At 44.1% G+C, this 23,927-nt stretch overlaps 2 protein-coding genes across 2 annotated transcripts; both read left to right on the top strand.

The window, feature by feature from the left end:
- Positions 1-1,947: 1,947 nt before the first annotated feature.
- On the top strand, positions 1,948-23,129 carry cyp27a2 (cytochrome P450 family 27 subfamily A member 2). The gene is made up of 10 exons (XM_079495964.1): positions 1,948-2,376; positions 3,760-3,950; positions 4,451-4,650; positions 5,465-5,662; positions 9,804-9,967; positions 12,418-12,584; positions 17,537-17,618; positions 19,176-19,385; positions 19,813-19,948; positions 21,139-23,129. Exons 1-9 carry the CDS (start codon positions 2,035-2,037, stop codon positions 19,927-19,929), a joined length of 1,671 nt encoding a protein of 556 aa, XP_079352090.1. The 5' UTR covers positions 1,948-2,034; the 3' UTR covers positions 19,930-19,948; positions 21,139-23,129.
- Positions 8,117-9,589, top strand: LOC306917127 (UDP-N-acetylhexosamine pyrophosphorylase-like; the record flags this gene model as incomplete). Its single annotated transcript, XM_079495260.1, has 1 exon — positions 8,117-9,589. One exon carries the CDS (start codon positions 8,117-8,119, stop codon positions 9,587-9,589), a length of 1,473 nt encoding a protein of 490 aa, XP_079351386.1.
- Positions 23,130-23,927: the final 798 nt, after the last annotated feature.

Below are 23,927 nucleotides of genomic sequence, written 5' to 3'. Positions count from 1 at the left end.
ATATAGCTTGTTAACCTCCTAAACCCTAGGGGTCTTCAACAGGGGGTCCGGGACCCCTATAGGGGGTCCTCAGAGTTACTACAGAGGAGGGTACTAAAACTTGAACCCTAGTATCCCTATTCTGTGGAAAACCTGAGCCAAAAATAGCAGAGCTACAAGCTCAGCTTGTATTTTCGGCAAAGAAGTTTTGTTATTATTATTTGGTGTAAGTTTTGGTGTAGGCTTGGTGTAGTTAAAAAACAGTAAGACGCCTGAGGGCGAGAAGCGATGTCGCGTGAGATCGCATTCACCTGGGTGACAGCAGACTGCTGGGCGAGCGCTGGCGCTTTGGGATGGGGGGTAAGATCTTAATTTTCGGGCCTATTAAGAACTCTAGTTTTCGCCGTCTTTCGGTACGCAGCTGCACTAATAACTTTGGAGCAGGCCCGTCTAGAGTTTAAATGGACAGGTATCAGTCAAAAGGGAGACATCGAAGAGGAAGGATGGATGGGGAAGGATCAACAGAACAGAACAGGTCAGCTCCATATATGGAGATCTAAGGGTTTGAGTTTTGAGGTCAGATGTGGGGTTGCTGGCCAATATAGAGGGTATGCGCGTGACATCATCATCAAACCAGGAAGTTATGCCTACTGAGTGTCAGCCCATACATCCAAACAGAAAAGTCCTATCTGATTGCATTAAACAACGTTAAACAATGTTAAACTCACTTAGCATGTTGCTTTGCCACTCACTTTGCCACTCGATTTGCCATTCACTTTATGCATGCGCATACCCTCTATAGAAGACATCAGGGATCTCCATAGGCTTAAAATTGATGACATGAGGGATCTCCATCCCTGATGATGTCCCATGCTCCATTCCTGATGATGTCACGTGATGTCGTGTGCTCCATCCCTGATGATGTCACGTGATGTCACGTCACGTGATGTCACATGCTCCATCCCTGATGATGTCACGTGATGTCACATGCTCCATCCCTGATGATGTCACGTGATGTCACAATGACCTGGGGGCTTGCCTGGGGTGACCAACCAACCAACACACTGACAGGAAATGCTAGATTCCATAGTATTCTTTTTAGAAAAAAACAGTGTGGCATGTCAAGTTGACTTAGTATTGATGAAAGTCTGATGATACACATTAACATGAATTCAACATACACTGGTGATTGTGCTGTCAAACTAGTCTATGGAACTATCTATGAAATCTAAAAAAAATGGTTTAATCTGCAGATTGGAACACAATTGTATGTAATGTAATAAGGGGTCCCTGCTTCATTTCCCTCTCAGCTTCCCTGTCCTAAACCATTCTCTGCTAGCCCTCTTAGACACTTCAAAATTCTCCTGTCTTCAGATTTTTGGAACCAGTATTGTGAACGCCAAGAGTTTAATTATGATCAAGATTCAAGCCAATTAGCCAAACCATCCAAAAATGAAATTACCCCTAGTATGTTCATAAGCGCACTACCACCACTAGATGGCAGCATTAGAACACAAACTCCGTGTTTGTTAAACGTCCAATGAGGCATTTATTTTGTTTCTTTTATTGGCAAAGTGGCCGATCCAAAACGTCATTATGCTAGTCAATTGGCAATTGATTTTCACTTTTAATCCCCATATTAAATATTTTTTCCACATTTTCAATTTGCCTATTTAAAAAAAATATATGTATATTTTGAAAGGACGCTAGGGTGGTTTGAAGTAACTAATTAGTCCCAGCATCTCGCACTACAGATTAGGTCAATAGAGTTCAATGGACTGAACTTGACCTCATTCGATCCCCCGTGGTGGCACACAGTGACATCAACGTAAACAGTCAGATTTCTGTTGCATTTATCAGTATGACATAACAAGTTTTGCAGGATTGACACACAGACATCACGGAAGCAGTATGGGCGTGCTGCCGTGCTGAATGGGCGTCCCCAGCCCAGCCCACCCTACACAGTGAATTTGTTTTAACAAAACAACCACCACAGATCTTCTCCCAGGTGCGCTCGCCTCTCTTTCTTGACGCGCGACGGACGGGACGCGCACCATGGGAACCCCAGCTGGCGCTGCGCTCAGGCCGCTGCTCACAGCCCTCCGAGGCGGCGGTGGCCGTGGTGGCGGCACCCTGGAGGGTTCTGATCATCATCTCCGGCTGTCTCCATGTTGTAGACACCTGAATGGACAGGCTGCGACCACCACCGCCACCGCTGCCGCTGCCGCTGCTGCTGCTGCTACTGCCACGACCATCAATACCAGCAGTGTCCCCACCAGAACCAACACCGTCCCGGGGCGATATAAAAGCATTAACGACCTGCCAGGACCAAGTGTGGCTACCACGGTGTATGGGTTGTTTGTGAAGGGATACGCCACTAGGACCCACCACATGCAAGTAATGTCACTTAATTATAATTTTCATATTATAATTAGGCTTATTGCCCCCTCTGCGGTGGTGGAATATTCTATAAACTTACTGTACTTTGATTAACGTTTTTTTTGGTACTTCTACTCCACTACATCTCAGATCCAACTATTGTATACATTTATTTGAAAACTTTGCAGTTTGTAGATTTTGATTATTCTTACAACACACATTAACCACTTCTACAAGCTTTGCTATGCACTGTGAGCTTGTAGATCTGTTATTTTCAAAATATGTATATACATTTGAAAACTTTAAATGAGACATTCTGCACATGGAGTACTTTTAGAACATTTTGATACGAATACTTTTACTCAAGTAAATTTTGAATTTGAATTTTGAATTCAGTATTTTTACATTGCAGTATTCATGTTGATTGATTCAATTGAATAGTTTATTAAACATAAGTGTAAAAACAGCAACAGAGTACAGTCAAGTTCAAAAGGGATAGCACAAAAAAAAGTCCTTGTGGTCTTGTTTCCATTAAGGCCATATGCAATCAATTCATAGACATGACATGAAGAATAACAACTATCATCTATAACAAAAAAAAGTATGTACTATGTACAGAGTGAGGAAAAGGGAAGGGGGGGGGGTGATAATTTCCTCTCCCTTGGGCCTGCTGAAAGGTGGATCTTCAGGTCTGTTTTAAAATATGTAAGTGATCTGGATTTTTTGAGGGAGGGGGTCAAGTAATAGCCTACTTGTGCTTTATTTGTTCTCCAATGTTGACTTTCTTCTCCTTCCAACTCGTGTTGTTTTGTAGTAGCCTAGTGTAACCTGTTGTTCACCTTAGGGCTGTAGGTCCATAGGCTTTCCAGTTTATTGTGCAAAATAATTGAATTGGCACTATCCAGTTACATATAGTGACATATTGAAGGCTCTAAAAAAACAACGTTGCCTTTATCAACCATAAACATTTGCGTTGGTTGTATCTTGTACTTGTACTGGCACTACCGCCTGCACTAGTTTGTTTGGAAAAGCTCATTAGGTCAATACATAATCTTTTACTGTTGGCCCTATAGTTTATTTATGTTCTAAACATTATGTCTTTGATGATGCCATCAGTTTATTAAACCTTGCATGCACGCACGCACGTTATCTATCTATCTATCTATCTATCTATCTATCTATCTATCTATCTATCTAGCTATCTAGCTATCTAGCGCACTGTGCAATGCAAAGTTGCAAACTAATACGTAAGTGCGCTCCCGGTGCGCATATCCGTACGTACCCATATATATGCTGTTGGATATGGGATATGAGACATTTGATTCTTGTTTTACTTCGTGCGTTAATTTGATCAATTCTACGTATTCTCGCTTACATTTATTTATGTTTCGTTCAACGCAGGTCGATCACAAGCGCATTTACGGGCCGATCTGGCGGTCCAAGTTCGGAGCGCTGGAGGTGATCAACGTGGCGTCTCCGGAGCTCATAGCCCAGGTCATCAGACAGGAGGGTCGCTACCCCGTCCGCACCGACCTCCCTCACTGGAGGGAGTACCGGGACCTCCGAGGACAGGCCTACGGACTGCATGTGGAGTGAGTGAGTGGGTGGCAGTGTTGATTTTTACAGCAACATTTTGACTTAGTTTTGGTCATGCAGTCAAAAGAATAAAATTCTTTTAAGTTTTAGTCACCTGAAAGGTTTTGCTTTTAGTCTAGTTGTAGTCGACTAACTCTACAGTTGAGTTAGTCGACATTTTTTGGCAGGCCTTGATGGTGTCGTAATGGCTGATTTTACTCTTGGTTGTAGGCTGAAAATAGCCAATCTACAAGCTCACGAAGTGTCGCACTGTGACACGCGTGAGCTTGTAGGCTTGTAGGTGTACTCTTTGGCCTGCAGAGTACACCTTCCCTATGTCACTGATCACATGACCCCAAGTTGTAGACCTCCACTTCTAGGCTAAACAGGGGGGGGGGGGGATTCTTTTTTCCACTTATTTTCACACAACAACTCTAAAGGTATATTAATGACATAGTTCAATGTTGAAAATGAATGGTATTCCCCTGTCTACCATCCCACCATCCCTCCATTTCAGCACGGGTCCAGAGTGGTACCGTATCCGCAGCGCCCTCAACCCCAAGATGCTGAAACTGCGCGAGGTGTCGGCCTACGCCCCCGTCATCCACCAGGTGGTCAGCGACCTGCTCCAGCGCATCGAGGTGCTCCGCCTACGCAGCCCAGACGGGGCCACCATCTCGGACCTGCCCGCCGAACTCTACAGATTTGGGTTCGAAGGTGGGGGAATCGGGCCTAAAACCATGTAAACTACATGGGTCCTTTCAATCTCGGTTGGTCAGAGACATTATAAAATGTTGCCCTAGGGATGCAGAATATGTCAATTAATTCCTGTGCTAGTTATACCGGTATGCAACTTTGATGGAAGCATTTCATCTTTTTTCAAACAGAGCTTATAAAATGAAATGACATCCCGATTTGAAAAAGCTAATTTAAACCATTGTGGAGCTTGGCTGGAACGAATAGCTGCATTTCCTCTGCATTGGACCACCCCTCCCCCATGTGGGGGGTAAAAGGGAGGCAATAGAATATGAGAACCTCTGCTCCCTTCCGTGTGAACTCTCAACCTACACCTCCTGGGATCAAATCCCACTGCCGCCACTATTTGTCCAACAACCGCGGAAGCCACGAGAGACTCCACGAGTGTGCTAAAGCGCGCAAGTTGCCATGTGGAACATTGCGAAGTTCGCTTGAGCCGACTCATCCCCGTTCGAGTTGCAACAGAGGCACAGAATAGTAAATCCTCGTCCCCCAGAGTACCGCTAGTTGGGGAAAGTCCCGGGGCATCAAAAACAAAACTTAGTGGTTGGTTCATCTGTGACTGAATACATTTTTAAATGCTATATCTTTTTTCAAGTGACAAATAACCCAAAGTATAAAATAAAACTAACTAAACTAAAACCCGCTTTAGAAACTAATTTAAACTAACCGAATTAGAAAAATTACAAAAACATCTAAACAAACTAAAACTAAACTGAAATGGAAAAATACAAAACTAATTGTAACCTTTTGCGTCCTCCCTGCTCGCATGCAGGGATCTCGTCCATCCTGTTCGAGACGCGCCTGGGCTGTCTCCTGGAGGACATCCCGGAGGACACCCTGCGCTTCATCTCCGCCGTCAACTCCATGCTGACGCTGTCCGAGACGGTCCTGTTCATGCCCCGCTGGACCCGCGCCTTCCTGCCCCACTGGGACCGCTTCGTCCAGGCCTGGGACGACCTCTACGACGTAGGTAGGTGAGAGAGAGAGAGAGAGAGAGCACAGTGGTCCTCCACCTTTTCAGGCCACACCCATGCACGAATAACCTGACTCCGCCAGATGGGGGCCTGGATTGATTCACAAGTTCATCTGGGATCGCTCGGGGACTGGCGTTGAACCGTCCCATGCCCGGGGCGAACAAATCGGCGTCAGCTACAGGCGGGATCTTGGCAAGAACGGGTGTGACGCCATCGAGAAGCGCCTGTTGCAATTTGTATGTCCTATCGCCTTAAAATTGGAAAATCGTCTTCTATTCTTGAAAGCAAGCGAAGACGTGACCTACACATCCGACACAATCGTGAGGGGTTTCTAAAAAGTGTTGAATCTAATGAATCAGACGTTCGTTAACACTGTTGTCGTTCGCAGGGGTTGTTTACTTTCCTGCTGGTGCAGCTACTGTACCATACTGTACGTCATGTAGACACGTCAATATGATTGACATAGGCTACCTCAAAAAGGTGATGATGACTCCACTGATATGAGTCCTTGTGGTGATGAGGTGCTCAAAGTTAAAACTAGTTTATAGTGAGGAGGTGTCCCATCGGGACGGGCTTCAAGCACACTCTTGAGCAAGGATAGATTAAAAAAGCCTTTATTACGGTAACTAGACAGGCCTATCACATAAAAGGCCACCAAATGCCTTCACGTTTGGTTCCATGATTTGGAACTTTTCGACAAATAAACTAGTGAAGGAGAGCTTTTGATGAATTGAACATGGTGGACCCTCTTGTAAACAAGTGTAATGCTTAATTGGGTCGTCCACTCACAGTTAACAGCCTTTGTATTGAGTTTGTGCTTGAAATATAATTCTGCAAACTGTTAATAAATATTTCAATCAATCAATCAATCAAAAGCTTTGAGAGGAGATTTTAAATGATGGTACAGAGTTAGCTCGTCTGAGATTACTTGGGCGTAGTCTGTGCTTCTGCGCTGGGATTTGATTGCAGGCCAGGCGAGGACACCCTGTACCGCTCCAGAGACGGTGGCCCGATTCCAGTGTACACACACACTCATGGACTTTGAGACGCAATTCCCTGCTCAATGGCTTAGGGCTGTCCCAATGTCAAATTGTCAATCGCACGAGAGGGCCCTTTTGGCAGACTTTGAGATCTTTATAATACACCCTTCATTCCACACAGTAAGTAGAGTCATTTTGGTTTGCGCTCGCTTTGAAAATAGCTCACAGCGCGTTGTGAGCTTGCAGATCGTCTATTTTCAGCATGCAACCACGTGTAAAATCAGGCATTTACGACGCCATCAAGGTCCCGCCAAAATACATTTTAGTCGACAAAGTCAACTGTAGACTAAAACTAGAATAACCTAAACATTTCAGATTACTAAAATATGACTAAGACTAAATTAAATTGTATTAAAAATACTATGACTAAAACTAAAGCAAAAGTTGCTTTCAAAATCGACACTGCTGCTGTTGCTGCTATGACACCTGGATTTCCCTCTGGGGACCAGTAAAAGTTTATCTTATCTTATGAACAGGCTGATGCACCCAATTAATTAAATTACATAATGGAAACTTACCCTCACTTTAATCTCTTATCATGGATAATACGCAACAGCTCTCATTGTCAAGATAAACATGATGTCATAAAGTGCATTGTTCTCATTGTTCATTTTTATTAAGATTGCCAGGTATTCATTAATTCATTCTTCTGTCAGTGTTTTTACCTTATTTTGTCGACCCACGGGACCCACGACGCGTCTTGTTTTTCACCCGGAAAGCTCATTTCGTAAACACGATCATTGGTTCTTTACTTCTTTACATTGAATATAGTTTGTTTTGACCAAAAACGCAATCTGGGAAAAGATTTTCTAAATCTGATAATACGTGGCGGCGAACGGCAGGCGAAATGTTCACTTCCGGTTAATTTCCGGTTGCATCCATCTCCTAGCAACCTACCTCATATGTTACTGAATGTTTACTGAAAGGATAAGACGCAATATTGCGTGCTTGGCAGTCAAGCGTTGGATTTGATGTGACGTAATATGACATGCTTGGCAGTAACATTTCCACCCGATGCACACATACTGTACATACATCCACATACATTTATGCCGATATGTATGTCTCTTGATACTATATGTCCAAATATGAAGATAGGGTGACGTCACTGTACTGATTTCATAGATGACATACACCAGCCTCCAAGTACTTGCCAGAGCATTCTATTCACCTGCGTTCACCAAGGCCAATACTGGCCTTGGTTCAACATAAACCTCTATTGGCGAACAGTAACAAAGCCCTGATCTGGACGTTGTTACAGAAGTCTACGAGCGCTTGTCACTATTTTGAGTTACATGAACCGCGTGACTGGTGCTGTTTTCTTGCCCCTCATCGACGCAACTCTCTAGTACTGGCTAACCTTTACAAGATGGAAGAGAGAGAACCAAAAAAAAAGTCTTAAGTCTAATCATGGACCCGAGTAACGGGGAGAAACTAGCCCACAGGCTGGCCGAAGCCGGCCAGTCTCACCTCCTGCGATTCTGGAAAGAGCTGAGCCCAGAGGAGCAGCATGCCATGACCACTGACCTGGAGGCCATGGACTTCCAGGAGATCAATGGATTCTTCAAGAACGCCATGGCGATGTCCGGTGGCAACGAGCAGACGCTGGACTCCCGCATGGAACCCGTGCCCAGAGACATGCTCGGCAGCGCAACGCGAGACGAAGGGTGCCTGGAACACTGGGAGGCCCAAGGTAAGCACCGCATCGCCCGGAACGCGGTCGCCGCCTTGCTCCTGGCCGGGGGCCAGGGAACCAGGCTGGGCGTTCCTTATCCCAAGGGCATGTACGACGTGGGTCTGCCCTCCCGCAAGACCCTCTTCCAGCTCCAGGCCGAGCGCATTCTGAAGCTGCAGCGGCTGGCCGAGCGGACGCACAAGACTAACTGCCGCATTCCCTGGTACATCATGACCAGCGGCGGGACGACGGAATCCACGCGAGACTTTTTCTCCCGCCACGACTACTTTGGCCTGAACGAGAATGACGTCATCATCTTCCAGCAGGGCACGCTGCCGGCCATGGACTACGACGGAAAGATCATTCTGGAGAGCAAAGGAAAGGTGTCCATGGCGCCCGACGGTAACGGAGGCTTGTACAGGGCGCTGGGGAGCCAGGGCATCGTGGACGACATGGTCCGCAGGGGGATCGAGTACGTCCACGTGTACTGCGTGGACAACATCCTGGTCAAAGTGGCCGACCCGGCCTTCGTCGGCCTGTGCGTGCAGAAGGGCGCCGACTGCGGGGTCAAGGTCGTGGAGAAGACCGACCCCACGGAGGCGGTGGGCGTGGTCTGTAAGGTGGACGGGCGTCACCGGGTGGTGGAGTACAGCGAGATCAGCCCAGCCACCGCGGAGAAGCGCCGCGCCGACGGGCGCCTGCTGTTCAACGCCGGCAACACCGCCAGTCACGTTTTCGCCCTGCCCTTCCTCAAGGACGTCGTGCGGAAGCACGAGCCTCGGCTGCGGCACCACGCGGCCCACAAGAAGATCCCCCATGTGGACGCGCGGGGGCGGACGGTCGAACCGGACAGGCCGAACGGGATCAAAATGGAGAAGTTCGTCTTTGACTGCTTCCAGTTCGCCGAGACGTTTGTGGTGTACGAGGTGCCGAGGGAGGACGAGTTCTCTCCCGTCAAGAACGCGGACAGTCCGGACGGTAAGGACACGCCCACGACGGCCAGACACGCCCTCATGTCACTGCACCACCGCTGGGTTCTCAACGCCGGGGGACGATTGGTCGACGAGAACGGCACCCGCGTGACCGCCGCGCCCGGCCTGAGGGGTGGAACGGATCTGCCGGTGACATGTGAGATCTCCCCACTGGTGTCATACGGAGGGGAGGGTCTGGAAGAGGGTCTGGGGAGAATAACGTATAATAAACAATAAATAGTGGAAACTTAATTCTACTAGAGCTGTGAACATTTCTCAGAAATTCAATTTGAATATTGGTCTTACAATATTGGCCCGAATATCGAATATATTCAAATATTATCATTATTATAAAACAATTCCCTATAAAACAAGACTTTGTGTGTGTGTGTGTGTGTGTGTTTGTGTGTGTGTGCGCGTGCGCGGGTGCGTGCATGTGCGTGCATGGCAGCCAACCGCCTCATCAACAGGAAGATGGCAGAGATCGAGGCCCAGGTGAAGCAGGGCCGGCCAGCAGAGGGCATGTACCTCACCTACCTGCTGTCCTCGGACAAGATCTCCCTGCCCGAGGTCTACATCAGCCTCACCGAACTGCTGCTGGGCGGAGTCGACACGGTAAGAGGCCTCGAATAACTAAATAAAATCAAAATACCGCAATCATGCCGAATATAAGACGACCCCCGTTTTTCAAGACTCATTTGTGGAATAAAAACATTGAATGTCACATACGGTAGTCTAGTCCTCGATTATAATACCACCCTGTTGTTTAGGGTCTTTCCATTGGAAAAATTCCAACTTATATTCAGCACAATAGGCTAAGATGACAAGACAGTTTGTTTATTTTTTGACCACAATTCTTATGAGACTTTAAGATGACCCCATGTTATTCTCCATAGAGAAATTACTTCCGCAAACCAGGGGATGATTGAGTGACGTCAGGACTTCGGCACTCTATACTGACAATTTCGCAATAAACAACAAATAAAAACTAGACTAAAATGTTAGGGAGGGACTAGTGGAGAAGAGATTCAGTAGAACTAAAAGACAAGTCATTTTATGCTTGGTTGCATGCTGAAAATAACCGATCTACAAGCTCACAACACAAAACATAGCATGAGATTTTAGGTAAACTAGACTAAAACTAAAACATTTCAGATGACTAAAATATGACAAACTAAATCACGTTTTGCTGTCAAACTCAAATCAACAGATGATCTCAAACAAGAGATGAGCTAAGTCTCGACACACATGATGTGTGTCAAGTCTTGGCTTGTGTTGCATACCTTTTTTATTTCCATAATAAATTAATGAAATATCGGATGCTACAGCATGCCCCTTGGCATACAACACTTATCAGTTAAATTCAGCTGAAGGGCAGATTGTAGTTCTTGGCAGGGCAGCAGAAACAGACTTGGCAGGTAGATATTTGCAGCGGTCTGGTTTTCTAATGACACTTCAAAATGTCTACACTTTACACCTCTTACTACACTGCCTGCAGCAACATGTCTCAGGGCATTGACCTGTCCATAAAAATGGATGACTGGATTTTCATGAAACTTTGTAGGAATCACCAGTTGGGCTGCCCCGAAGAGATAGTTGACCCTTTTGGGATCAAAGATTATTTTAGATCTTTTGGGGGCTTTTTAATTGGGATCAAAGGTTAATGTCAGACATGAATGTTTTGGTCTCGACAAAATGTGGGAGGGTTCTCCAACACCTCGGGTGCATTTTTCTTCAGAGAACCTGTCTGCCTGCCAAAATGTTGAGTTGTATCCCAGCAACAGCCTGTCCTTTCCAACTGTCCTTGAATCCACAAACTGCTCACTAACATAAGTTCTAGATGGGAGTGAGAATACAAGATGGGACTCAGTGCTCGGATAAATTACTTGAAGTATAGACATGCTGTTCAAATAGTTTTACAGCTGCAGGGCACAAATGGCTTCCCTTCCTCGGTGTGTAGTTGATTTGTTGTTTCTTGAGGGTATATGTTGCCACACAGTGTACAATATGTTCTCTATCTCTCTTTATCACACACACACACACACACACACACACACACACACACACACACACACACACACACACACGCATGTGCACATACTTTAAAATGACATACTTCAGCCAGTCAGGCTGCATTCCCTGGTGTGGTCTAGGTTTGTTGTGGTGCACGCTGCTATTATCATGTGTTCTCCCTTGGAGATTCAGTGACGGCTTTATAATATGTCGAGATGAGCTAACAAGCCCCGAAGCTATTGAGTTAACACAAATAATCTGTAATAATAATAACACCTCCATGTACCTTTCAATCTTCAGCATTTGAAATTTAACTTCAACTTGCAGGGACTTGTGTAACTTGCTCGAGATAGGTATCCAACATGGTAAATATACAGTAATAAATTGTGCTGTTAGTGCTGCTGTTGGTGTCGCTGAAAATAGACCCTGCAGAAAGGATTGATTTGCTAACTCAAACTTCCATTACTTATTACAGCACAATGATGTTTAGCCAACATTTAACATTCATGTTGGAAATAAGTGGTTTACATACACCAAACAAGGTATGATATATGGCTGAAGCTGTGAATAGATGGTGGATTGTGTTTGGATGGTGGTTTGGTCCTTGAACCACATGAACCCACAGTGTATTCTGGGCTGAACATTTGGCAAAAATAGCAGATCTACAAGCTCACAAACTTGTGCTCACAAATGGGAGATTGTACTCTAAAGATTATCCATTTCCAGTGTAGGGAGGGAAAAAGGGAAGGGAAAAAGGAGTGGACCAAGTACAGTATAGAAACCTGGGGTATCCCGGTCAATTAAGTATATATTAAGTATATGTGGTTAAGAGGCCTTATATGCAGTAACTGGTTTTCAACCCTCTCTTTCTTTGTCTCTCTCCATCTCCCTTGACTTCTCTTCCCCGCCTTGTTCCTCCTCCTTCCTCCTCCCTGCCCTTGCCTCCATTCCGTCCTGCCTGTCTGCATTTTCTCTCGCTTGTTCCGAACTTCCGACTATCTTTCCCTCTGTCGACCCAACCCTCTTCTTTCCTGTCCAACTCCCGGGCCCAGACGTCTAACACGCTGTCCTGGACACTGTACCACCTGTCCAGGGACCTGCGGGTCCAGACGGCCCTCCACAGTGAGGTCCAGGCGGTGTGTCCCGGCCGACGGGAGCCCACATCAGAAGACCTGGCCAGGATGCCGTACATGAAGGCCGTGATAAAGGAGACACTACGGTGAGGCCACCGCCACCTCCGTGAAAAAACCCTGCGTAATGGGCTCTATGAACGCACACCATTTTTTAAGGAACTTGGAACCCTTCCCTTCTTCCTTGACCTTCACAGGCGTTACCGATGATACTAATGTAGTCAGTGTGCTGCTATTGTGCTACTGTATGTTGGCTCACTGTAAACACTCTGCTACACCAGTGGGTCTCACAGTGTCCTTGAGTGGGTTCTACTGTAAATGGCTCCATACGGGTCTGTAAGACCAAATGGACCCCTCTCAGAGTCATGGGGGTCCTTGAAATTAAACAGTTTGAGAACCGCTGTACACTAAATGGAACAGGGCCTTAATTAGTATCATCGGTAACACCTGTGAAGGAAGTAGGGAAGGGACCCGGAAATAGGAAGAGTTATTCTATGTGCATAGAGCCCATTGCACTCTGAGATGTGATACGTGTGATTGAATACACATTCTGGATTGACTGAAAGGCATGCTAGGGTTTGGTATCCTAAAAGAAGCTTGTGCAGCCTGGAGATGACAGGGAATGCAGCAAGGAGTCACAGATTGCACATAAGGACACGCCCAGAGAATCACTAAATAATCTAACCGTAGATCAAGCAGTGGCGCAAGAAATCGGAGACAACTTTGAACCTACCTCTCAACATGCCCACACGATGGATGATCAAGTCATCCTTTAAAGGAAGGCACTAAATCTTTGTCATCTCTTTTCAGAAGTTTAGTTTTTTATACGCAATCATCACCGACATTTGATTTCTCTCAGTTGTCCCTCCAAAATGTTTTAGCATTGAATCAATGTCAGTATCACTGACGGGCTTTCTTTTTGAGTGGTGTAAACCACTCCTACAACTGGCTTTTGTGTGCAGAAAAAATGAGCATGGTTGCTATGTTCAAAATAATTTCTGACGTAATTAAATCACACCCGGGTGAACTGGATGACCGTAGCAACCATGCTCATTTTTTCTGCACAAAAAAAGCCAGTTGTGAAATCACATCCGGGTGTGATTTCATTACGTCAGATCAGAGCTGATCAGGCTATATAAGACCTAACACCACTCAGTTCACACAGGTGTGATTTTTTATTCTTGAGCTGGTTGGTGGTTCCACTGCATCTCTACAGCTATAGAAGGCGATTCCTTGTACTGATTTGTGTAATTAGCTGCTGGCTATATAAATCAGATGTTCATTCTCTGTGCCTTGCAGTGCACAATTTTCACTTGGGGTAGAGTTACAAACCCACAACTAAAACATTTGCATCCGGCCAGGGCCGGCCTAGTGGTCCGGGCACCTAGGCTGGTAATCCAGCCTGACAGCGTGTTGCAGATCCTGACGACCATGCAATCCTGCATGTGTGACCGTACCTTAATGTTGCAGCGCAATTTACACCTTTGATGTCTGGATTTTTCTGTGCGTCTGTCTGTGTAAAGTTCAGTAACTCAAATATAAAGATCTCTACTGTATAGCAGAGGTCAGTAAGTAAGTTTGGCACTGGGCCAATTCTCTTCTAAGCCATCTGACGGGGTGCCAGAATACAACTGGCCCTCCATCATCAACTGACTAACACTGATGAAGGCTTGCGTGCTGAAATGGAATACCAAACGACTCGCCCCTTTAGCAACTCGCCCCCGCAAAATGTTTTAATGTAGTTAACAATTCATTTAGTATTTCCCTCCCTCTCTGAAATCTGAAATTATCTTGTATACAGATTTATTTGATTGTATAGTAGTCGATCTCTATACTCCGAAGAAAGATTAACATGACACAGAGACGGTGACTGCTTAATTAAGTTCATTCAGGACCTTCTAGCAGGTAATTTCGTTTTATTAAACACATTTCTTCCATGTAGCCCATGTTTTGTAATGGCATCATCATGCCTGTGGATATACAGAGTGAACTTAACAATGATAAATTAATATGATAATACCTTTTATATAATCACCAACATGAATTATGTTTGTCATTTACAGCTAGGTAGAGTAGTGGGGCGAGATGGAAAAGGGGCGACCGTACCTGTTACCACGAACGTGTCCGTTTGTTAGACTGCTGCTACTTATCATGAACATTCTCCTAAGACCTCTGCAGGGAGTGCGGATTGTAATACCTTTTTACGTATTATCTGAATTTGCACCCAGTATATTCTTATAACCTTTCCAGACTTTATTCTTGTTTCGAATCCCCCCGCGGTCGCTAGTCTGTCCTCGAGTTGAGCGAGCCTTTCCCAAGTGTGCCAGAATACAATCAATGGCTAATTTAGGAATGGGAACATGCAACCAACCACCTTATGTACAATTATATTGCTATAGAGGTTAATAAATAGATGTGTGTGTGTGTGTGTGTGTGTGTGTGTGTGTGTGTGTGTGTGTGTGGTATGACTACTGAAATGTGTGTAGTCAAATGTTGCAGATTGAAACGCTTGTGTAATCATTTTGTGCAGGCACCATCCTTGAATGTGGCACTTGGAGGATCGTTACTCCTTTTTAGAACAAGAGCTCATTCATTGTTTCAAGGTCTCCTTAAGAACCGAGAGAAACGGACAAACGGTGCATTGTTTAGGCATGTGAAACACAGTTTGGGATTGTTTTTTAAACATGTTTAGTTTTATCAAAATAGAGATTAAAGTAGACAGTGAAAACAGAACATTCAAAGAATGTTTCATCAGTGCAAAGCCATCATTGCTAACCACATCCTACCTACAGTATGTTGGACTGGTCAAGTGAGTCAGAAATTGTAAATTATTTGCAAAACAACTTTCCGGGCCAGATATCACCGACAGGCCTGTTGCCTACCACTGGTGTATAGGCTTCGATACAATGTAAACTTGAGTGACCTTAGCTGTCGTTTGTGTCTGGCACACAAAACACACTTTGACACACAGTGCCAGGATTGTCTCACTGTCTGCTACCCTGTTTACAACCGTTTCTGTCATCATGTTATTTGATGATCTGTTATCTGTTAGCAGGCTTTGGCCTACTGTATTTGCGCATGAGCTATGTAGTGTGATTACTACTTCCCCTATTGCTCTGCTTGCCCTAATTGGAAACAATTGTGGTCAGTTTTCTCCTTCGTGACAGAGGTAAATAGAGTAGTAATTGTTTGCACTTAATAAACCCACAATTCATATCTTGCAGTCCATCATAGCAACTTGGAGGGTTGGTAATATTTTATTTAAAATGTAGTCAGTTGCAGATGACTAATTACTTGCAAGTTATTGCAATTAGTAACCTAATAAGTATTAAGTAACACTGCTACTTGCTCTGTGTCTACACTCCGATGAGAACATCAGACATTGTGCCGGTTTCAAAATATTAAGCAGTGGGTTCTCTGTGGTTAATGTCAAAATATTAAGCTGTGGGTCTGTGCTTATGTCTGCAATTAAGTCCAAGTCTGATGTCTCAATGTAATGTTACATAAGGTCCTATTGCTCCAATGTGCAATATATGTACTGTCAATGGCCCTGCTTTCAGAGTCAAATGTTTTACAGTATGTTTGGTTGTCTTATGTTTGGTTGGCCTTATCTCTCTGTATCCAGTCTGAAATGTATTTTCTGTTTACTGAAGCGACGGGAGACCCCTGTTATTGAACAAACACACTATAGCAAAGATTACTAGCCGATATATAAAGTTATTTAACAAAAACATCTGTTAAATTAATATTTTTTAGAAAATCTTCAAACCATAAATTGCCATATACACCCGATCTACAGTACAGTATTAGCTCACAGAATGTCACATCCTGATGCGTTGGGAGCTTGTAGATTGTCTGTTTTTCGCTATGAATACAGGTGCACCTTGAGATCTTGACTTGCCTGGGCACCAAAACGTTGAAAACCACTGTCTTACAGAACGTTTGGTTTTGACTTACACAGAAGTCTCCTCAGAGAACATGAAAGTGATTGTGTCTGATGCAGTAGATAAGGTACAGCGGTATGGGAGGGACAACCGTTTCAGGGCTGTGTGCAGGCGGGGTTATGTAAGGACATGGAGATAGTCAGGAAATGCACACATTCCTTCCAGCACAGGAAGGTTGGTTTGCAGAACGGTGTATTCTCAAAACAGAGCACTGTTTTTGGCTTTGTGCCTTTACACAATGTTTGTGTAACACACACATTGACCACAGTGACTTTTGTGACTGCAGAATTTGACTACGTGTGAACAAACACTCACTCACTCACTCACTCTGCACTCACTCACTCACTCACTCACTCACTCACTCACTCACTCACTCACTCAAGGGAAATGCAGTGCAATGCAAGAACCTGCAGGACTGTTGTGTTCTCCAAATCAGATTTCACTGTTGTTTTTGCATACCAGCAGACATGATGTGGAACGTGCTTAGATGTTGAATAGGTTTGTTCATGCCTAAAAACACAGATGCATTGCAGACACACAGGGGTGAACATGCGCACTCACACAGACATACCGGTATCCACACAAATACAGTACAATATATGTCTCATTTTCAGCAGCCGCATGGATGCTGCTGGGAGAAAGGTCAATGAATAATGTATATAGAGAAACCTGTGCACATTGCCATCTTTTTTGCAAATGGTGTGTGGGAGTTTGACTCAGAACATAGTCCATACGATAGAACTTGTGTGTTATGTTATGTCCATATTTTAAAAAACACAAGTATAGTTGTGTATAGTTGCGCACATCCAGTTCCTCGCTGGTGTTGGACTATAGGTAGATACAGTGAAAAAAAAGGAAGTCCGCACAAACAGCTACTGCTCCACAGTGTTTTTATTAGATTAAAACACTGACATAGTCCACGACGTTTCGGCCATGACTGGCCTTCATCACCTAATGAAATGAAAGCTGTTTGTGCAGACTTTCTTTCTTTTTCACATGTTATGTCCATATATATATATATATATATATATATATATATATCTGCTGTTGAGCTTTGCTGTCTAAAATACTATGTCATATATATTCTATTCCACCAGCTTGTATCCTGTGGTTCCTGGAAATGGCCGTTTGACAGTGGACAATGAAGTGGTTGTGGACAACTACTGGTTCCCAAAGAAGGTAGGTGTTTTCACTCACTCACATGTCCAGTGGCGTGTGATCAAGGGACATGACAGTCCGAGTGTATGCAGTGTTTCAGTCCAAACAAACACCAGCTGATTTAACGGGCAGATACATAAATAATAGGTCACAAACAAGTTCAAACTCAAGAACAGATGGGCCTATTGTCATGAAACTTGATGAAACAAATAAGGAGAAGGCTGTCCCAAAGACACAATTAGCCCTTCGCTAAACCCCAAAAACAGATTGTCCAATGCCTCGTGACATCATGTCTCCATATATCACACCACCATATATGGTCATCTACATAGATGAAGATCACGACACTGACCTCATCTAACCGTGGAAAAGACTGGATCATCACCTAGATATGCATATGGAGCCGACCTGAAACTCTACATCTGACCTCAAACCTTAGACCCTTAGATCTCCATATATGGAGCTGACCTGTTCTGACATTCCATATGTTGATCCATCCCCACCCGTCCTTCCTGTTCTGACATTCCTTATGTTGATCTGAACTCATCAAACCCTGTACACTCAAGACACGCTCCATATATGGCCAGTACAGAATTCATTCCATGTGTTGATCTGACCCCCCCATGCCAAAGTTGCCAGTGCTCGCCCAGCAGTCTGCGGTCACCCAGGCGGATGCGTGCACGCGACCTCGCCCTTTAGGGCATCTTACTGGTACTAATGACCATAGTCTTACCGTGCAACATGAAAACTCCTGTCGGGCAGTCGTTAAAGTTGATGTTGGGTACCGTTTCTCGAGTCCCTCTGTCATTTCCTCGTATTTATAGTTTATTTAAATAATGCCATGCACATGTCCAGCGCATAGCCTACTGCAGGCCTGGTTGACTAGATTTAGAAGACATTTTGAGAAATCCCGTCATTTAACATGCATCTCAGTGGGTGAGAAGGACAGCTTTCCCTGTCTCCTCGCTGCTAACGTGCCTATTGGACAAGGAAGGGTTTGGGAGGGACTTAGCGAAGGGCTAATTAACAACTTTAACTGAACCTCTATTTGTCATTACAGGTGAAAATATCCAAATACTTGTAATACTGAAAGATATTTTCACTAGTGTTTCAAAGGTCAAGGCCACAATTAAGACAAGAAAATGATCATGGTCATCTCAGGAACAGAGAGACATGGCACAAGAGATGTTGGTGCAGGCAGCTGTGAAATCATCTGGTGGTGTTTGGCTGGAAACTGAAATGTACTTGTGTGACTAGGTTTATGGTCGTACGGCTGACACAGGACCAGAGAATCACAGACAGAACTGGCAGACATCTCTCATTCATACATTTATCTACAGCAAACATCTACATCATTGTAAAACAAAACAAACATAAAAGTTTAACTGCTGGATGGACAAACTTGCAATAAAGTAGACTTCTGTGTTGTAACTTGTCAGACTAGTATCACTAGTGTTTGTACTGTGACTACTGTATGTAAACCTGCGCTATGGGAAGACTTTTGACTTTTCTCCATCGCCCCAACTCCTCGTCCCCTTCCCTCGTTTCCCTCTGTCTCCTACGTGTGTGAACATCCAGACCCAGTTCCACCTGTGCCACTACGCGGCCAGTCACGACGAGGAAGAGTTCCCCAACGCAGGGAGCTTCATCCCAGAGCGCTGGCTACGTGACGGGGGGGCCGGTGGCTTCCAGCACCACCCTTACAGCTTCATTCCCTTTGGGGTCGGTGTGCGTGCTTGTGTGGGCAAGAGGGTGGCCGAGATGGAGATGTACTTTGCTCTCTCCAGGGTGAGTCGGTGACCGGAATGGAGGGAAACACACACACACACACACACACACACACACACACACACACACACACACACACACACACACACACACACACACACACAGTGTTGGCAACAACGGTAACTGCGGTCACACCATGAGAAACAGAGGGAGGTTGAGAGAGAGTGATGGACCAAGAAAGTGATCAGATGAGAGTGATGGACCAAGAAAGTGATCAGATGAAAGGGAAGATAAATAAAGAGGAGAGGGGAAAGGAAAATGAGTTAACAGTATGGCTCCAGTCACAAGTTCATATAATTGTGAGTCTCAATTCAGCGAAACATCTCAGGCAGTTTTTTTGATCTAGACTTCAGGTGCTCCACATAAGTAGCAATAGTGACATCACTTAAGTTCTAGCGTTCTGATCATTCTTCTTCTTCTTCTTCAGCTGATGCAGCACTATGAGGTTCATCCAGAGGAGGGCGCCCCTAGTGTAGAGGCCAAGACCAGGACCCTGCTCATCCCAGCACAACCCATCAACCTGCGTTTCATACCCAGAGGATGAACCAGTCAACCTACACATGGTAACTATAGACCAATTATTTGTTTACAAACATTGGGACTGGGCGCACGGGTGACTGTTTCATGTAATCAAATCCCAACAGATCTCCAAACCTGTTGTTTTGGGGAGCGCTGGTTTTAGTCCATTCAACCTCCTCTTGTGAGTTGGCTAGTGAGGTGCACCCTAGGAGACAGTTATACTTCAAAGCCAAACTGTATTGCGCACAGAGAACAGCTGATATACAAGCTCACATCGCATCGCAGATGCGACTGTTGTGAGCGTAGAGGTCTGCGTGCGCGACACCATCGCGGGACGAAGCATAAATTATACTTGATGGACTGCAGGTGCGCGTGCAGCTGTGCACAAATAGGCTCTGCTGTCGTGATCATGAGCGCACCTCCCGTTCTTATGACAGCGACTGGAGGTGTGGTTTGATAAGTCTGGTGGTTTGATAGGTCTGATAAGGCGTCTATAGGCCACGTCATAGTATAGATTAGTATAGATTACAATGTTTTTGTTCTTGCTTACTGTAAATCGCTCTGGATTAAATGCCTAAATTGTAATTAAAGTTCTCGGTCGCGATGACTGAGAACTGAGAAGCCAGCATGTCTTATGGAACCATGTTGTGCAGCGAAAATAGCCGATCTACAAGCTCTCAGGCTATTTTCGGTCATTAATTTAAGATTAGAGCATTTGAAGTGTTCAAACTAGCAAAATGTGCTTTCATAAAATCTTAATAGTCTCACATATGGCATAGAAAAACAAGGGTTAAAGCCTCAAACTGTGATTTCTGCACCTTGTAGAACAGCAGGTACAATATTAGGCTAAAACAAATCTATTTCTAACCTTAGGATCACAATCAAGAGTCCATTAAGCAGCATTAATGCTGCAATCTGTAACTTATTTTAGTGAATAAAATGATCTGTATGGTAGAGCATGTTAATACAACATACTGTAACTAGCATCCCCTCAGGCCAAGTGGGGATTCTATCCTGGCTGAACAATAGATGTTTGGGCTCTCACGTTTTGGTTTTGAATCTTGTGTAGGACATACAATGTACAGATTTCAGTTTAAATCATTTTACACATCTCTTGGTGATGCACACAACACACACAGGACATTAATTATATAAAAATTCTATCGGTGAAGTTTCTGAACTTGTCTTGTCATGAGAGTAATCACTTTAATTTCACGTTCTATACTTTTTGCAGGCTCTGCCTCATCAGCTGTCAAAACCTGTAGAACAAGAAGACACGAAGGGTATTTGTTTTAGAAATCAAATGAAATCAACTGGTTGTCGCCGACACCACGGAAGTTCACTTTATACTTTAAGTGGAGTGGTGCACACAAGAAACTACCCCTGCACTGTAAATGTGTAAAATGTGTGGTTTTTTTTACAGGTAGCCAGCTGCACTACACAGTAAAATCATCAGTGTTAATTTATAATTGTTTCTGTTCATAAGTTAATGAACACTCTGGTTGAGCCTTACGTATACGTATATGGTATACGTTCCGCCTGATATCAACATCAAACAACCATCATGAAACCATAGGCTGATTTCGTAGTTGGGTTAAAAACCTCAGAAGGCTGAAAACATGACAGGCTGCATGAGACTGACCTTATAGTACACTGTGATGGAAGCAACACACAGCTGCAGCTAATAAAATGAACAATGGGTATTTTAGATTTAGGCTGACTACTGTCAACCTACTATGTACTATGCTTGCACATTGGCACACCCGTGGCACTGGGCACGGGTCAAACATCTGCGCCAGAAAGCGTTGTAGCCAACGCATGCCGACGAGGTGTCGGATGCATGGCAGTGCCGTTTTTTTCCTGGTGTTTAGTTTGTTGGACTGACATTGGCGTGTTTGCTTCAATGTCAGAAAACAACAAGCTAGATGTCTACCAACCATGGTGCTTCTGACACCTGAAACACCTGGTCAAATGTTATCGATGTTGAAATCCACACTTCAGACCCGTTGAAAGCATTGCGTCAAAACACTGCAGCCGGATGCTCTACCCCAGTGGTCCTCAAACTTTATTTTGACTCAGGGCACCCTGTAAATAACTTTTTCATCCACGGCACCCCTGAATGACGTAATCTTTAGAATCTTATGTCATATTACGGTACGTAAATATGCAAATCTTTCCCCCCAAGATACAGTATATCACGGAGGAAAGAACTTGAGAGAATATCAGTTTCCATTTATAGGGACAGATTGAAAATAACTTATACTTGACCACTTGAACCCCAGCATCCCTATTCTGGGATGCTGGGGTTAACGTTCACCAAAAATAGTCACGTCACAGTAGATCTGCTATTTTTTTAAGAGTTTAAGACTTAAGAGAGTGTTTATGGAACTCACCAAGTACAGTGCAACTGTGTTTTACTAATTGATGAATTCCAAATATAGTATTCTGAATAAGACTTGAGTCACGGTACTCTAGGGTGGCACGGCACCCACTTTGAGAAACCCTGGTCTACTCCCTTGCTTCCGTAGAATGGAAGTGAACATTTCTTAAGCGTACAGTACGTCATCATGTGTGACCTTGCCGTAACACACCCCATTTTCATTTCAGCAGGTGTGTTGCTTATTAGCCTGCCATGTTATTATTCCACTGTAGTTTTAAACCTGAACCTGAAAACAAACTGTGAAATCAGTGTAGGGTTTTGTGTCCCTTCAAAGTTCAGAATGATGTGACAAATGGTTGAAGTTTCTTGAGCCTTTGGAAAATGTAACAGTATGGGTGTGTAAAAGACTCTTTACATTTATGTATGAATGCCTAGGAAAATATGATGTTTTGTTTATGAATTTATGAAAGCTATTATAGAGTATACTATAAACCTACCTTTTTATCGGCTGCCAGTCATGGTAACCCATGACTGGCAACAAATTGGACTTTGTCATCATTGTAATTATTAATGAAAGCTCTGATTAGATGTTGGTGAAATGCTGTACAAGGGTGTGTGTGTGTGTGTGAGAGATTCCATCTCTTGCTCTCTAACTCAAGTCTCAATGCAATAGTAAATTGCACTTTGTCTTTGTGGTGTTTGTAAAGTTAGCCCTTTCTGTATGTTTGTGTTTGAGTGAAATCAAGTGCACTTTGACATATCAAGGTATTAATTAACTCACGTCTCTGTATTAATGTGTGATGACTGTTGTATGGCACATTGTGTTGAATAAAGTTGTCAGAAGTTTTGTTTTTGTATGTGAAAACAAACTGAGTTAATATAGAGAAGGGCAGAGACAATTCTGTGGGTACTGAAATAACATACACACTGGTATAGAAAGTCAAGTAGTTTTAATCCTAAATGAATCTCAAGTTGGTGTATACTGCCACCTACTGACGTTATGGTGAAACATCCTATGCTAACCATTCTAAATTAAGCCCTTTGCAGGCCTGATTCAGTTACAATAATTGACAATCCTTAATTATAAGTTTATCCTTTGTCAGTTTAACAAATGTGTAGCTACTGGCAGTTAACACAATTATAATACTTTTCATAGTTTAGAATTATCCTCTGGATGAACCAGTATAGTACCAAATACAGACGACAAAAATAAAATAAATTGTATGTAGACTTGGGCAACCGCTGGGGACTGGCCAAGCGAGACTACTGCTGGAACTATGCTGAGCTTCTTCCATAACATTTAGGCTACATATTGGGTTCTATGCTCATAACCACTATGGGGAATGGGATGGGAAAGCACTGTCGATATTGCTGCTCCCACTTTACTCAATGTAGACATCGCGGGCCCTCATTGGTCACAGCAGTTCCATTATCGTGGACCTTTTTTGGTACATATACTGTACATAGCATAAGGGCCCTGAAAAACAGGATGGGATGTCAATGCAAACGTCCTATTTGTTTTCCTATTATGAGTTCTGACATGCCCAGAAAAGGGACACTAGGGTTGACGCCATTTTGCACTTCAGGTATATTTCAACCAGGGTCCCCCAGAGGTCTATCCTTAACCGCCTCATACTACATCA

This window comes from Electrona antarctica, assembly GCF_951216825.1.
Source record: "Electrona antarctica genome assembly, chromosome: 24".
NCBI classification, from domain to species: domain Eukaryota; kingdom Metazoa; phylum Chordata; class Actinopteri; order Myctophiformes; family Myctophidae; genus Electrona; species Electrona antarctica.
Note: the sequence above shows the minus strand (reverse complement) of the source record. Positions and strands in the feature narration are given on the sequence as shown.

What these genes read in the sequence shown, in the direction of transcription:
- cyp27a2 (XM_079495964.1), top strand. Translation starts at nt 2,035, where the DNA reads ATGGGAACCCCAGCTGGCGCTGCGCTCAGGCCGCTGCTCACAGCCCTC. An exon ending in ACTACTGGTTCCCAAAGAAG is followed by an intron (nt 17,619 to 19,175) that starts GTAGGTGTTTTC and finishes GTGAACATCCAG; the next exon opens with ACCCAGTTCCACCTGTGCCA. An exon ending in TGTACTTTGCTCTCTCCAGG is followed by an intron (nt 19,386 to 19,812) that starts GTGAGTCGGTGA and finishes CTTCTTCTTCAG; the next exon opens with CTGATGCAGCACTATGAGGT.